The sequence below is a fragment of the Polypterus senegalus genome, chromosome 5 (genome assembly GCF_016835505.1).
Source record: "Polypterus senegalus isolate Bchr_013 chromosome 5, ASM1683550v1, whole genome shotgun sequence".
NCBI classification, from domain to species: Eukaryota; Metazoa; Chordata; class Cladistia; order Polypteriformes; family Polypteridae; genus Polypterus; species Polypterus senegalus.
In genome coordinates this window covers 203,148,378-203,163,764 of record NC_053158.1, presented here as the reverse complement: position 1 = coordinate 203,163,764, position 15,387 = coordinate 203,148,378, and the positions used below count along the sequence as shown (strand labels likewise).

At 40.7% G+C, this 15,387-nt stretch overlaps 1 protein-coding gene across 1 annotated transcript in view; it reads left to right on the top strand.

Annotated features, from left to right (window-relative positions):
- Positions 1-15,387, top strand: part of LOC120529938 (dynein heavy chain 5, axonemal-like) — a 331,615-nt gene that overhangs the window by 223,321 nt on the left and 92,907 nt on the right. The window contains exons 52-53 of the mRNA XM_039754147.1: positions 1,492-1,734; positions 10,378-10,532. Coding sequence (XP_039610081.1) covers positions 1,492-1,734; positions 10,378-10,532 — 398 coding nt within the window. The remainder of the gene's footprint in view (positions 1-1,491; positions 1,735-10,377; positions 10,533-15,387) is intronic.

The window sequence follows — 15,387 nt, the reverse complement described above, 5'->3', positions numbered from 1 at the left end:
AGGCGACAGGGTCGTTCGTGAGTGCCCAAGACTCATTGATGCGCATGGGAAACAAAGACTAGCCTGTCTGCTCCGATCCCAAAGTAGAGCTACTAGAGCACAAAATGTTGAAAAGTTTAATGCTGGCCATGACAGAAAGGTGTCACAAAACACACAGTGCATCACAGCTTGCAGTGTAGCCGTAGAACGGTCACAGAGTGTCTATGCTGACCCCTGTCCACCGCCGAATGCACCTACAATGGGCACGTGAGTGTCAGAACTGGACCATGGAGAAATGAAAGAAGGTGTCCTGGTCTGTTGAATCATGTTTCCTTTTAGAACATGTGGAAGCCGGGTGTGTGTGCACGGTTTACCTTGGGAAAAAATGGCAGGCAGATTTACTACAGGAAGAAGGCAAGCTGGCGGAGGCAGAGTAATTCTCTGGGCAATGTTCTGCCGAGAAACCTTTTTGTTCTTGTCTTTCATGTGGATGTTCGTTTGAGATGTGCCACCTACCTAAAGATTGCTGCAGACCACGTACAAAAACTTAATGCATTCCCTGATGGCAGTGGCCTCTTTCAGCAGGATAATGTGCCCTGCCACACTGCCAAAATTGTTCAGGAATGGTTTGAAGAACATGACAAAGAGTTCAATGTGTTGACTTGGCTCTAAATTTCTCAGATCTCAATTCGGTTGAGCATCTGTCGGATGTGCTGGAAAAACAAATGAGATCCATGGAGGCTCTACCTCGCAGCTTATGAGATCTGAAGGATCTGCTGCAAATGTTTTAGTGCCAGAAAGCACAGGACACCTTCAGAGGTCTTGTGGAGTCCATGGCTTGATGGGTCGACACAAGGAGAACCTACATAATCTCAGGCAGGTGGTTTTAATGTTCTGGCTGATTCTGATTAGTGTAGTTTGGTGTGTTACATTACATTGCATTACAGGTAAAGGTTAAAGGTGATATTGTTAATATTGCGGTAAAACCAGTAATGATATTTAGAGCTGAGACATGTGCAGTAAAGGGAGTGCAGGAGAAGAAGTGAATGTGGCAGAAATGAGAATGTTGAGATGGATGTGTGAAGTTACCAAAAAAGGACAGAATAAGAAATAAGTGGAAGAGAAATCTAAGAAAGTACAGGAAAATGGGTATAAGTGGTATGGACATGTGATGAGCAGAGACAATGAATATGTGGGCAAAAAAGTGATGGACATGGAACTCCAGGGGAAGAGAAAGCAAGGGAGGCCAAAGCAAAGGTGGATCTGAAGGAAAAAGGGTCTGACTTGGGAGGAGGTGCAGGACCGAGCTGTTTGGAGAAGGTTGATCAAGAACATTGACCCCACATAAAAGTGACAAAAGACTTAAGAAGCGTATGTTACATTACAGGAGAAAAAAGGTTTCCGCAGTTCTTCATTTTGTTGTTTTTGTACCTGAATAGTCTGCTGTCATCTCTGCCATGAGACATAGTGAGAAAAGAGAAATGAACATTTTTACCTTTAACACACCCGCAGGTTGCAGCTGACGACCACGGAGCAGACCTCATCGACGCAGCTCCAAAGGAGGCGTACTTTGTTGACTTCCTACGGGATGCTCCAGAAGCCACTGGAGATGAGCCAGAGGATACTGAACTAGAAGCCCCTAAGATCTATGAGCCCATTCCGTCTTTTGAGAAGCTGTCAGAACGTCTGGAGTCATTCATGCAGCAGTACAATGAGGCAATCAGAGGAGCTCACATGGACCTCGTATGCTTTAAGGTAACATAAAGGAAGATTTTCATTTTTTTTGGTTACTGAATTATAATACACATCCATCCATCCATCCTCGTCCGCTTATCCGAGATCGGGTTTCACGGGGGCAGTAGCTTGAGCAGAGATGCCCAGACTTCCCTCTCCACGGCCACTCTTTCTAGCACTTCCGGGAGAATCCCAAGGCATTCCCAGGCCAGCCGAGAGACATAGTCCCTCCAGCGTGTCCTGGGTCTTCATGAGGCCTCTTCCGGTTAGGCGTGCCGAACACCTCACCAGGGAGGCATCCAGGAGGCATCCTGATCAGATGCCCGAGCCACCTCATCTGACTCCTCTCGATGTGGAGGAGCAGCGGCTCTACTCTGAGCCCCTCCTGGATGACTGAGCTTCTCACCCTGTCTTTAAGGGAAAGCCCAGACACCCTACGGAGGATACTCATTTCAGCCGCTTGTATTCGCAATCTCGTTCTTTCAGTCACTACCCATAGCTCATGACCATAGGTGAGGGTAGGAACATAGATCGACCGGTAAATTGAGACTTAGTATATCATAATCTCTTGGACCAATAGTTAATACACATGAAAAGTGGAATTTCCTTTTCAGAGTTCATAAAGTTCACCTTGTGACCACAAGGGGGTGCCAGAAAGCCCCAAAACACAGACACAGTAAAGCAGTCAGTCAGTCAGTCATTAACCAACTAACACAGGGTCATGGGGGTCTCTACATGTTAAATGAATAAAATACAAGGTTTTTATTCATTATCAGCACATTTCCACAATCCTTCTCCAGAAATACGCCACAATTCACAATAAATAAACCATTCTTCTTCTCCAATGAGTGTTGCCCGCTACCTCCCGACTCTGACTCGCCTGGGTGTGGCAGGGCAGTTCCTTTTATTTCTGACCCAGGAGTACTTCTGTTGGCAGGGTATAGCCCGATGGAAGGACCACAGGAATCATCAGGTAGAGGGGTCCTTTCCTCAGATTGGCTGGCCCAGCGCTGACTCACCTGTGGAATGGCCAATAGGGGGAGGCAGCTTGCTGGCCGAGGTCTCCTGGACTCTGAACAAATTCAAATCCTATTATGTGATATCATCTACTGTTGAATTCTGCTCTGTACTTGTAACATTTTTTATTTTTATACTGTATTGAGGATGACTTGTGTTCTCTTCGGTGTATTGTATTGTATAGACCCCCCTTTTTTTGGACACCCACTGCACGCCCAACCTGCCTGGAAAGGAGTCTCTCTATGAATTGCCTTTCCCAAGGTTTCTTCCATTTTTGTACCCTACAAGGGTTTTTTTGGGAGTTTTTCTTCTTAGAGAGTCAAGTCTGGGGAACCTGTCAAAGGGCAGAGCCTGTTAAAGCCCATTGCTGCACTTCTAGTGTGATTTTGGGCTATATAAAAATAAATTGTATTGTATTGCATTGTATTGCAAGTACTTCCAGGTCAGGCGGAAGTCTCTAGAATGCAGAGATGGTTCACCCCTGTAGTTCCCCCGGTGGTAGGCATAGAGTAAACCACTGGACTGTAGCACGGGGCTACTTTTCCCATCATGCCTGTGGGTTTTAAAGTAGGGACAACAAGACAAGAATGCTGCTCTCCAGTGTATCGCGGTGGGGAGGGGGTTCTTGCCTCCCTTCCTGGCAAGGAATCCCTGATGACACTTACAGCCTGTTTTTAAAATCAGAATGTCACTATATCAAGAACATCATAATCAAGGGCAGTTTAAGCCCTTAAGGGCATTGGAGACAAAAAGGCGAATGCTAAACACACCTACGTTGATCCTAGGCTAGACTCAGCTTGAATTAGATAACTCCGTGCCATGATAAGCCAGAGAGCAGAAGGTTTATTTCAACTTGTAATGAGAGATTTTTAAAAATGATCATCATCAGAGTGATGGCTCTGAGGCTAGGGATCTGCACAGGCAATCGGAAGGTTGCCGGTTCGAATCCCGTAAATGCCAATAGGGACTCTTCTCTGTTGGGCCCTTGAGCAAGGCCCTTAACCTGCATGCAATTGCTAAGCTCTGAGTAGTGAGAAAAGCACTATACAGTGATGCCTCGCTATATCACGCTTCGACCTTCGAGGCTTCATCCTATCTCGGATTTTAAATGTAAGCATATCTAAATATATATCACGGATTTTTCGCTGGTTCCGGATAATGGGTCTTTTAATTTATGGTACATGCTTCCTAAGGTGGTTTGCCCAGTTGATTTCATACAAGGGACGCTATTGGCAGATGGCTGAGAAGCTACCCAATCCTCAATGATATGCGATATTCTTCCCGTGCGGTGCTTGGCATACTTCCCGGACAGCACGTATTGATTTTTGATTGTTTGCTTTTCTCTGTCTCTCTCACTCTCTCTGACATTCTCTGCTCCTGACGGAGGCGGAGTGAGCAGAGGGGCTGTTCGCACACTGGCCTAGAGGATATGGACGCTCCTCTAAAAAATGCTGAAAGACTACCTTCACATTGCTCCCTTCTTTGCAGCTGCTTGGCGGTGTTTCGCATTCTTAAAAGCCGAACAGCCCTATTGGTTTTTGATTGTTTGCTTTTCTCTCTCTCTCTCTGACATTCTCTGCTCCTGACGGCGCTCCTTTGAAGAGAAGATATGTTTGCATTCTTTTAATTGTGAGATGGAACTGTCATCTCTGTCTTGTCATGGAGCACAGTTTAAACTTTTGACTAAAGGGTGATATTTCATGTCTAGAGGGCTGTAATAATGTTAAAAAAACGTATTTAGAAGGTCGTAAACATGTTTTCTATGCTCCAACTGCAAGAATATTCGATTTATAAATAAAGAATCCTACTTCACGGAAATTCATTTATCGCGATAGAATCTGGACCGGATTAACCGCGATAAATGAGGGTTTACTGTATAATATAATATAATAATAATTATTATTAAAGAATTATTTTAGAAAGAACTACTGAAACATACAGACCTGCGTGTCTTCAAAATAAAACGCAAATAAAAAACAAGTTAAAAATAAGGCGCTGTTGATACTTTTCATGGTTTCTAAATAGTTACCGTATATACTTGTGGATAAGTTCTTCTACGGATAAGTCGGGACTTGATTTATCGTATAATTTCTGGTATTTTATAATGTCGGTCATACAGGGTGAGGCAGAAAGGACGGACATCTTTGAAATGGCTAGAACTCACCACTAGGTGGAGTGACAGATGTGTGGTAGGTGGCGTTAGGTTTAGTTGAAGCCATAGAGAAGTGCACAATAGAACACCGTTTTTTTTGCGCACAACTGTTTTGTCGGGAACAACCAATCTATTACCGCAGTTCAGCGTGAGTTTCGTTGCCATTTCAATATCCACAGATATAAAGCTGTTCCCGCTCGTAACACTATCCTACGTTGGGTTAAAGCACTTCGTACACGAGATACACTAATAAACAAAAGACCACCGGGGGCTACACGAACAGCACGTTCCCCTGAAAATGTGGAAAGCGTACGACTAGCCCTGCTGCGCAGTCCAAGTCGATCTGCTCGGAAGCATTTTTCTGAACTTGGCCTCAGTAATCGCTTCGGTAAAGGCGTATTTTGCATTTAGACCTGCATTTCCATCCCTACAAATTGTCAAATGCTATTTCAATATGAACTCAAATCTTTCAATAAATTTCTTTGTAAGAAAAAATTTAAAATTTTGTGATTTTGTAATAAACATCCGTCCTTTCTGCCTCACCCTGTTTAAGTCGAATGCGGAAAACTCACACTATTGGTCCAAGAGATAATGATATGCTAACGCCCGCCCACCTGAGAGATTAACCACCGAGCACACAGCCTTTTTTTGTTGTATGTGGGTGCAGCATTGTGCTGTATCAACTTGTGCTCCTAACCTCTCTCTGTCTCTATTGCTCCTATGTGACCACACGGTAATACCTGAACTATTCTGAAGCGACGTTTGCACTGAGTTGTGTATTTTGAATCTCACGCCCTCATATACCTTTATCGTAAGAGCATCCCTTATCTACAATGGAGTGTTCGATCAGAAGCAAATATGAAGCTGATTTTAAATTGAAAGTCGTTGATGTAATTTTCATGTGAAGTGTTACATTTGCATCCACGCAACGTTTAACTGCCCGTGATTGCATTTCATTTCTTTCTCTTTATTAAATAAAACGACTTTTTCAAATATTTTGCTCTGAGATTTTTAATTGTCTTTGCCAAAGCTATTCTAACGGGAAACTGTTAACGTTTTAATACGAGTAGCATATCAAGATCTCCTTTGGTGTCTAATGTTATCTGTGGGAGGTGTACTACATTACCTTTCTTGGATACATCCTTCTTTCAACAGTAATTCAGTCGGTGGAAGACCAGACGGTGTTAACAGTTGTAAATATTCTTCATGATATTGTAAGTTTTCATCTTCCGCACCATCATCACCAACTGTTTCAGCAAAGTCTATTGATAGGCATTTAACCAATTTGCCATGTAACCGATTGACAATTTTCACGTAAATCCGTTTGACTTCCTCCTTTCTCTGTGCTAGGATTGCCCGTGTACTTATTTTTTTCTGTTGATAACCCTTTGGGATGAAATTCTTCAATAAGATTTGGACATAATACGTCTTCCTTTATTGGGAACTTAAAGTGAGGAAAACATTAAAATTTATAAGAGCTGTGAGCACAGGAACTGTGTCGGTCAAAAGCATTTCGACGAATGAGAGGTGAGAGGACCGTGGTCTTGTTTGAAAATGATTATAAGTAGGGTATGACTTGAAAGAATCTCATGTTTAAAGTCTCCGTCTCGCAGGACTTCATTCCAAAAAGTTTCTTCAAAAGATCACGTCTCGTTGCAGGATAAAAAGTCTCATCACCCAAGATTTTTTTTATTATAATAGAGAGATTATTATTATCCATCCATTATCCAACCCACTATATCCTAACTAAGGGTCACAGGGTGCAAGGCAGGGAACAAATCCTGGGAAGTGCGCCAGCCTACCGCAGGGCACACACACACACCAAGCACTCACTAGGGACAATTTAGAATTGTCAATGCACCTAACCTGCATGTCTTTAGACTGTGGGAAGAAATGATTATTATTATTATTATTATTATTATTATTATTATTATTATTATTATTATTATTATTATTATAAAACCTGGATGTCTTTAGACTGTGGGAAGATGTCTTTAACTGTGGAAGAAATTTATTATTATTATTATTATTAACCTGCATGTCTTTAGACTGTGGGAAGAAATGGATTATTATTATTATTATAAAACCTGTGTCTTTAGACTGTGAAGAAATTATTATTATTATTATTATTATTATTATTATTAAACCTGCATGTCTTTAGACTGTGGGAAGAAATGATTATTATTATTATTATTATTATTTATTATTATTATTATTATTATTATTATAAAACCTGCATTCTTTAGACTGTGGGATTATTATTATTATTATTATTATTAAAACCTGCATGTCTTTAGACTGTGGGAAGAAATTATTATTATTATTATTATTATTATTATATTATTATAAAACCTGCATGTCTTTAGACTGTGGGAAGAAATTATTATTATTATTATTATTATTATTATTATTATTTGTCTTTTACTGTGGGAAGAAATTATTATTATTATTATTATTATTATTATAAAACCTGCATGTCTTTAGACTGTGGGAAGAAATTATTATTATTATTATTATTATTATTATTATTATTATTATTACCTGCATGTCTTTAGACTGTGGGAAGAAATGATTATTATTATTATTATTATTATTGTTATTGTTATTATTATTATTATTATTATTATTATTATAAAACCTGCATGTCTTTAGACTGTGGGAAGAAATTATTATTATTATTATTATTATTATTATTGATTATTATTATTATTATTATTATTATTGTTGTTGTTGTTATTATTATTATTATTATTATTATTATTATTATTATTATTATTATTATTATTATACAAATAAAAACTATATGCACACACATTGATTGATTCAGAGAAATTCTTTCAATTTAACAGTTATTTAGTTAATGGTACCTGGTGGTTACAAATAAATAAATAAAAATAAGAAAGTAGGATTCTTTCAGTTAGATTGTGACATCTAGTGGAGATTAAGGGACTAACAGAACAGCTTTATGTTAGTCCCTTATCATAAACTTTCTCCTGGTAGCTTACTCCTAACATGCTTAGAACAAATCAGTAAAATCTCAGTTTTACCAGCATTGCGAAGAAGAAAGTTTGTTAATATCTAAACCTTAATATCAGTTATATCATTGCACATTTCTGAAAATAAAGAATGTACATCAGGCCTAACACAAAGATAAAGCTATGTATCAAATCAAGTCAAATTGTATTTGTCACATACAAATTATACATACAGTAAACTATAAACTGAAATTCTTAGTTAGTCAACTCCTATGACTGTACCTTGAGATGAATATATACGTACAATAGCAACATATGACTTTATGATTTCAAAAATCATTAATAAAATTACAAATGATAATAATAATAACACATCATGCTTAAGGATGATATTCCCCAAGGGTAGCATATCAAAAGAAAAAAGAAGACCTAATATTGACCCTTGAGGAACATCATACGGGACTTTACTCTTTTTAGAGCAGCTATTATTAACACAAACAAACTGCAACATCCATCCATCCATCCATTTTCTTCCTGAGGGATGAAAGCCAGGAAAATGTGTAAGTCAAAGAAATATCTGATGTAGAAAACCTGAAGTACACACATTTCTACTCAATTTAGCCTTTAAAAATCATAATCACCTTGTAAATATATAATCCTGAACATCACCCTGAAAATTTCAAGGAGCGTCCTAATCAACCGCATAAATGTGTAATCATGATGCCACAGAACTTCATTGGCTGGTAGGGCAGCTTCCTGTCTTGCCTTATTTGTTAAATTTGTGGAAAATATTAAAAGTAAAAGCTGTAAAGCATCAGACAGGAGGAAGCTTGTTGACGTATCTTTAATTTCTCTTCTTGAAGAGGGAGCGCCCTGTTACAGTAATCTCCTAAGGGACGGTTCTCTGAGCAGAGTTGTCAGCAAATAGTCACAGAACTAAGGCAGAGAGTCATTCTTATAGATAACTGAATTTACATAACAGGGCTGAATTATTGCCTGCTATGATTGGTCTATTAGCTTGCATTTACTCTGATTGGTTCATTGGCTCTCAAGTCAAGTCAAGTTGGGGAGCGTGCACTGGTACAGTGCGTTGTCGCACCCACTACACGTCAGACCTATGTGACGCCAAACAACTCGGGATCCCAGTTAGCAACCCCCCAGGCAGACACGCGGTGCCGTCCCACCCTCCGGAAAAGGCCCTCTATCTGCCGCAGCCAGGTGTTACGTGGGCGACCCTTTGGCCAGGTCCAGCCACTTGGGTCCCCAACAATGAGGATCTTATGAGCTGGATCACCCTCGGAGAAACGCGCCACGTGGCCGTAGTGCCGTAACTGACGCTCCCTCACAATGCAGGTAATCTGCCTCATTCGGGACTCCATGAGCAACACAAAGTCAAACCAACGGTACCCAAGGATTTTCCGGAGAGACACAGTATCAAAGGAGTCCAGTCTTCGTCTCAGGTCACTGGATAGCGTTCATGTCTCGCAACCATATAGCAAGACAGGAAGCACCAGGACTCTAAAGACTTGGACTTTCGTCCATTTGCACTGATATCTGGAGTGCCACACACCCCTTTCCAGCGACCTCATGTCCCCCCATGCTCTCCCAATCCATCTACTGACTTCATAGGAAGAGTCACCAGAGTCACATGAATGTCACTGCCAAGTTAAGTAAACCTCTAACAAGGTTGACACTCTCTGTGCAGACAGACACACTGTTGATGGCTGTGCCCAAGAGGTCATTAAACATTGGCCAATTTCTTACATTTCTATGTTTCTTTACTTAACTTTTGCAGCAGTCTCGTCATAATGTTTTCTAAGACAAATCCATCCATCCAACATCCAACCCGCTTTATCCAAACTACAGGGTCACGAGGTTCTGCTGGAGCCAATTCTAAGACAAATGTTATGTATTACTTTTTTAATGTGCACTGCATACCCAAACACTTCATGCACAAACAATATATTACCTCTGTCACACACGCGTGTTTAGGAAACAACTAAAGGGCTCGAATACATGTAATTCCATGCCGGACCAGGGGGTGGCGAAGTGCACTGATTCTCCCTCTCAATCTCTTATAGACCATTCTAGGGAAATCCTGCCCAGCTCTGGGGCAGCCAGCGACATTCCTTCCAGTTCTGGTCCTGATGACATCACTTCCTTTAATGGCCTTTAAAGCCGCCATCTTCTGAATATTGAGTTAGTTCTGTTTTGGACTGAGTCGTGTGAACATGGATCTAATGATTAAGAAGTTTTGCAGCCGGGAACAATTATACGGGTGGCTGCCCCAAACCTTTGCAATGTCTTGTGGTCTTTATTCTTACACCTCTTGATTGTTCCTTTTATCCTCTCACAAATTCCTATGTATTTGGACAAAATTTTAAAATAATACTTGGTCTGAAATCGCTAGTAAAACCTTTATGTGAACCCTAAGTAAAACCAGGAAAACAAAAACAAATGGATGTACTGACCATGGCCTTTTCATTCAGTCATGTCTGTTGTTCACTTTTATGTTTTCAGGATGCAATGATCCATTTAATGAAGATTTCTCGCATAATTCGCACTCCACAAGGAAATGCCCTGTTGGTAGGGGTTGGTGGCTCAGGGAAACAAAGCTTGACCAGATTGTCTTCTTTCATTGCTGGTTACGAGAGCTTCCAGATTACCCTTACACGGTAAGTTTCTAAAGTTGTAGAATTTACTGAAGTAGCTTTAACACTAGATAGATAGATAGATAGATAGATAAACACTCAGGGGCACATACAGCCACCCTAACACGACACAGACAGACAGGGCACAACTTTTATTTACAATAGGGGAGCGCTTTTCTTTTGCTCCCCTCAGCACAATATGGTCCTAAACACCAATAATCAAACACCATCCTTTTCCTTTCCTTCTTCCTCTGCCTCCACTCCTCTCCCATCAAGCTTTGTCTGCGTCCTCCTGACTCTGGCTCTCAGCATGGAGTGAGGCGGCTCCTTTTATTCAGCACCTGGGAGTGCTCCAGGGGGTTCATCACAATTTCCACCCCATCAGGTGTGGTGGAAATCCAGTGAATGGCTCTGCAGTGCCCCCTGGTGGCCCCCAAGGAACCCAACAGGCCTGTACCAAACTCCAGTTTCCAGCATGCCCTGCAGGAAACCATGGTGCCAGAGTCACCCAGGAAGGCTGCCCTCAAGCGTCCCAGGGAAGGTATTACCTTAGCAATCCTCTCTCCCCGGTTCTTCTATTCCATTAGCGTCCTGGCCAGGTAATGTCCAAGGTTGCCTGTCACAATAGATAGATAGATAGATAGATAGATACTTTATTAGGAACTTCACAATAGAATGAAAGTATCCCAACTCCTTCACTTCCTACGCACTTTATTTGGTTTTTAGATATAAACTTAACTGGATAAATTTGACATATTTGTCCATCAGTTTACAGTCAATAACCCATAATAACAAAGTGAAGACATGTTTTCAGAAAGTGAAGTATTCAGACCCTTTGCTGAAGTACTTGTTTGCTTGAATTCCCCTTGAGATGCTTCTTGAACTTGGTTGGAGTCCACCTGTGGTTAACTGAGTTGAGTGGACGTCATTTAGAGAAACACACCTGTACTTGTTTATATAAGTTCCTAAAATTCACACTGCTTCTTCTTCTTCTTCTTTCAGCTACTCCTGTTAGGGGTTGCCACAGCAGATCATCTTCTTCCAAATCTTTCTGTCCTCGTCATCTTGTTCTGTCACACCCATCATCTGCATGTCCTCTCTCACCACATCCATAAACCTTCTCTTAGGCCTTCCTCTTCTCCTCTTACCTGGCAGCTATATCCTTAGCATCCTTCTCCCAATATACTCAGCATCCCTCCTCTGAAAATGTCCAAACCAACGCAATCTCGCCTCTCTGACTTTTGTCTCCCAACCGTCCCACCTGAGTTGACCCTGAACTGAATCAACTATATAGAATTTTCTTACCTGGATTACTGAGCATTCATCAAGATATCCTTAACATCCTTCTCCCAATATACCCAGAATCTCTCCTCTGCACACTGACCAACCTGAGCTGACCCTCTAATGTCCTCATTTCTAATTCTGTCCATCCTCATCACACCCAATGCTAATCTTAACAACTTTAACTCTGCCACCTCCAGCTCTGTCTCCTGTGCCACCGTCACCAACCCATATAACAGAGCTGGTCTCACTACCGTTCTGTAGATGTTCACTGTCACTCTTGCTGATACCCGTCTGTCACAAATTACTCCTGACACTCTTCTCCACCCACTCCACCCTGTCTGCACTCTCTTCTTCACCTCTCTTCCACAATCCCTATTCCTCTGTACTGTTGATCCCAAGTATGTAAACTCCTCTACCTTCACCAGCACTACTCTATTCATCCTCACCATTCCACTGACCTCCTTCTCTTTTACACACATGTATTCTGTCTGGTTCATAGCGGCCTTCATTCCTCTCCTCTCTAGAGCAGATCTCCACCTCTCCAGGGTCTCCTCAACCTGCTCCCTACTATCACTACAGATCACAATGTCATCAGCAAACATCAAAGTCCACAGGGACTCTGCAAGTCAGGCTAAAAAATAAAACAAAATGAAAAAAACTCAGTGTAGACCTCCATGATCAAACTGTGGTGAGGCAAACATCATGGCAATGGGATAAAGCCATCTCTAAAGCTTTGAGTGTTCCCAGGAGCACAGTGGCCTTGATGATTGTGAAATGGAAGAATTTTGGAACCACAAGGACACTCCCTAGAGTTGCTCTTCCAGACAAACTGAGAAACTGGACGAGAAACACCTTGGTCAGGGCAAGAGAGTGTCGTAGAAAGGTCAGAATGATCAGAGAAACAAAGAATAGGGGTTCATTTTATAAACTACTGAATTTACATACAGTGTCAATCAATGCATACATTTTACTCTAGTTGGTTCATTGGTTTACACCCAAATGATGTATATAAAATAAAAGTCGTCTTCTTCTTCTTTCGGCTGCTCCCATTAGGGGTCGCCACAGCAGATCATCTGTTTCCATATCTTCCTGTCCTCTACATCTTGCTCTGTCACACCCACCACCTTCATGTCCTCTGCTCACAACATCCATAAACTTTCTCTTAGATCTTCCTCTTCTCCTCTTGCCTGGCAGCTCTGTCGTTAACATCCTTTTCCCAATATACCCAGCATCTCTCCTCTGCACATGTCCAAACCAATGTAATCTCACCTCTCTGACTTTCTGGTTCTTCTTACACCTTTGAGTTGCGCCGCCACCCTTGAAATTTCTGCGCATATAACAATTGTCCATTCTCGTTTATAGGACATCTGCTCATTTCTTAGTCATCCTTCAGTACATTTTGTATATTACACATTATTTACTTGACCATCTCAGTATTTTTCCTAAACCGATTCTTATATTTCAGTGTACATTTTGTCGTTCACTTGACCTTTATCTGGTTTCCTGGTGTGCCTGAGCAGGTTTCTGACATTTATTAAGCATTTATGCTATTTCTTTAAGATGAATGCTATGTTATCCTAAAATTAATCTTTCACTAGAGCAAAAAACTGATGGTCACAGCAACAGCCATACCTTTGATACCTGCCACCTACTCCAAATGATCTATCAAGGTGGCGTGGTCAATTGTGTCAAAAGCAGCACTTAAATTTAGCAAGGTACAGTCCCCAGGAAAAGATCAATGGTCACCAGTCTCACCAAGGCAGATCCTGTACTGTGGATGCCCTGAAACTGGACTTTGATTGGAACTTTCCAAACACCTGATGTTTATTGGGGAACACCAGAAGCTGCAACAGGACAGCCTTTGCCAGGATTTTAGAAACAATTTTTAAGAATTTTAAAGACGGGCAAAACAGCAGCCATTTGGTGGCTGGTTGGCACAGTACTTGACATTAAACAACAGTTTATTATGGCTAAAATGCTTAGAACAAGAATGTCCCAGGCTTCTTTGAAGGCGGAGGTATAATATCCAGAATATGACCTGACAATTTCAAATTTAAATTTAAGTTAATTTAAATAAAAATTCTTTTTTTCCAAGGTATTGTACAGTCATTATGTATGACCTCTCAGTGATCACTGTGACAGATAGGTGGTGCCACTGAGCCTCAAACCCTTGACACAACCAACACAAATACAATCACGGGTTTAAATGTAATGATTTCCAGTACCTCACAGGCTCTTCTGGAATCCTCTGTATAACACAGCACAAACACACCCTGAGCATGAGAAAGGCACTATATAAATGAAATGTATTATTATTATCCAACCTGCTATATCCTAACTACAGGGTCACGGGGGTCTGCTGGAGCCAATCGCAGCCAACATAGGGCATAAGGAAGGAAACAAACCCCGGGCAGGGTGCCAGCCCACCACGGGGCACACACACACACACACTAGGGACAACTTAGAATCGCCAGTGCACCTAACCTGCATGTCTTTGGACTGTGGGAGGAAACCGACGCAGACACGGGGAGAACATGCAAACTCCACATAGGGAGGACCCGGGAAGTGAACCCAGGTCTCCTTACTGTGAGGCAGCAGCACTTCCCACTGCGCCACCGTGCCGAGTATTTTATTATTATTATTATTATTATTATCATCCTCCTCCTTCTCTGTCCTACTCCTCCTGCTCCAAGCAAGTGTTGTCCATTTCTGTTGAATCCAAACTCTAAATGAAAGTAAGATTTTTGTTAAATGTGGAATAAACAACGATGAGTGCCAATGACTTTGGTCAGTTTCAAGTTACTTCAAAGACAATTGTGAGCTCTTTGTATTTCATGGAGGGTTACTAACAAATTTGTCCACAAAATAATTGTATTATTCTGTTTCTTAAATCAGTGGTTCTCAATCTGGGGGGCGCGAAGTAACAAAAAGGGGGTCGCAAAGATATGAAAAAAAGAAGACAAGAATCAAAAATATGAAAAATGCATCTATTGAAACCAAAACAAATGAACTTAAACTACATTCTGATACTAGAACAATAAATATAGAGTTAGATAAATGTCGATAAAAGTTAAGTAGGTATAATAAAATATGCATCTATGATATATCATTAATTAAAAAAGAACAAATTGATATTAGTGGGCTCCTTTCAAAAAAAGGGCCATGATTAAAACTGTTATGAAAACTCGGGTCGCAAATACTTAAAGGTTGAGAAACGCTGTCTTTAATCAAAAGCGCTTCAACTACCTTGATGTGCAGTAAGTTTAATGGCCGGAGATGCCTCCTACAGCAGGGAAAGGAAAGGTAAATAAAGTAAAAGCCTTACCGAATTATTTTATTAATCACCAGCATTGCCAAAGATTGATAATTAATTAACAAAATTCAATTTCTCCTCATTTCCTACAAGGTAAGCCCAGTTAATAATTAATCACAAGTATGTTTTTTGTGCAGAGTTTGTTAAATCAATATTAATAAATCATAAGTAGCATCTTACATTTTGAGTCATACGAGAATTTCTTTTTTAAACCCCAGATTGTAGTTGTCATCCTTGTTTTTTATCCACTGGCTAATTCTTTCCATTTATTGTTATTTTTTT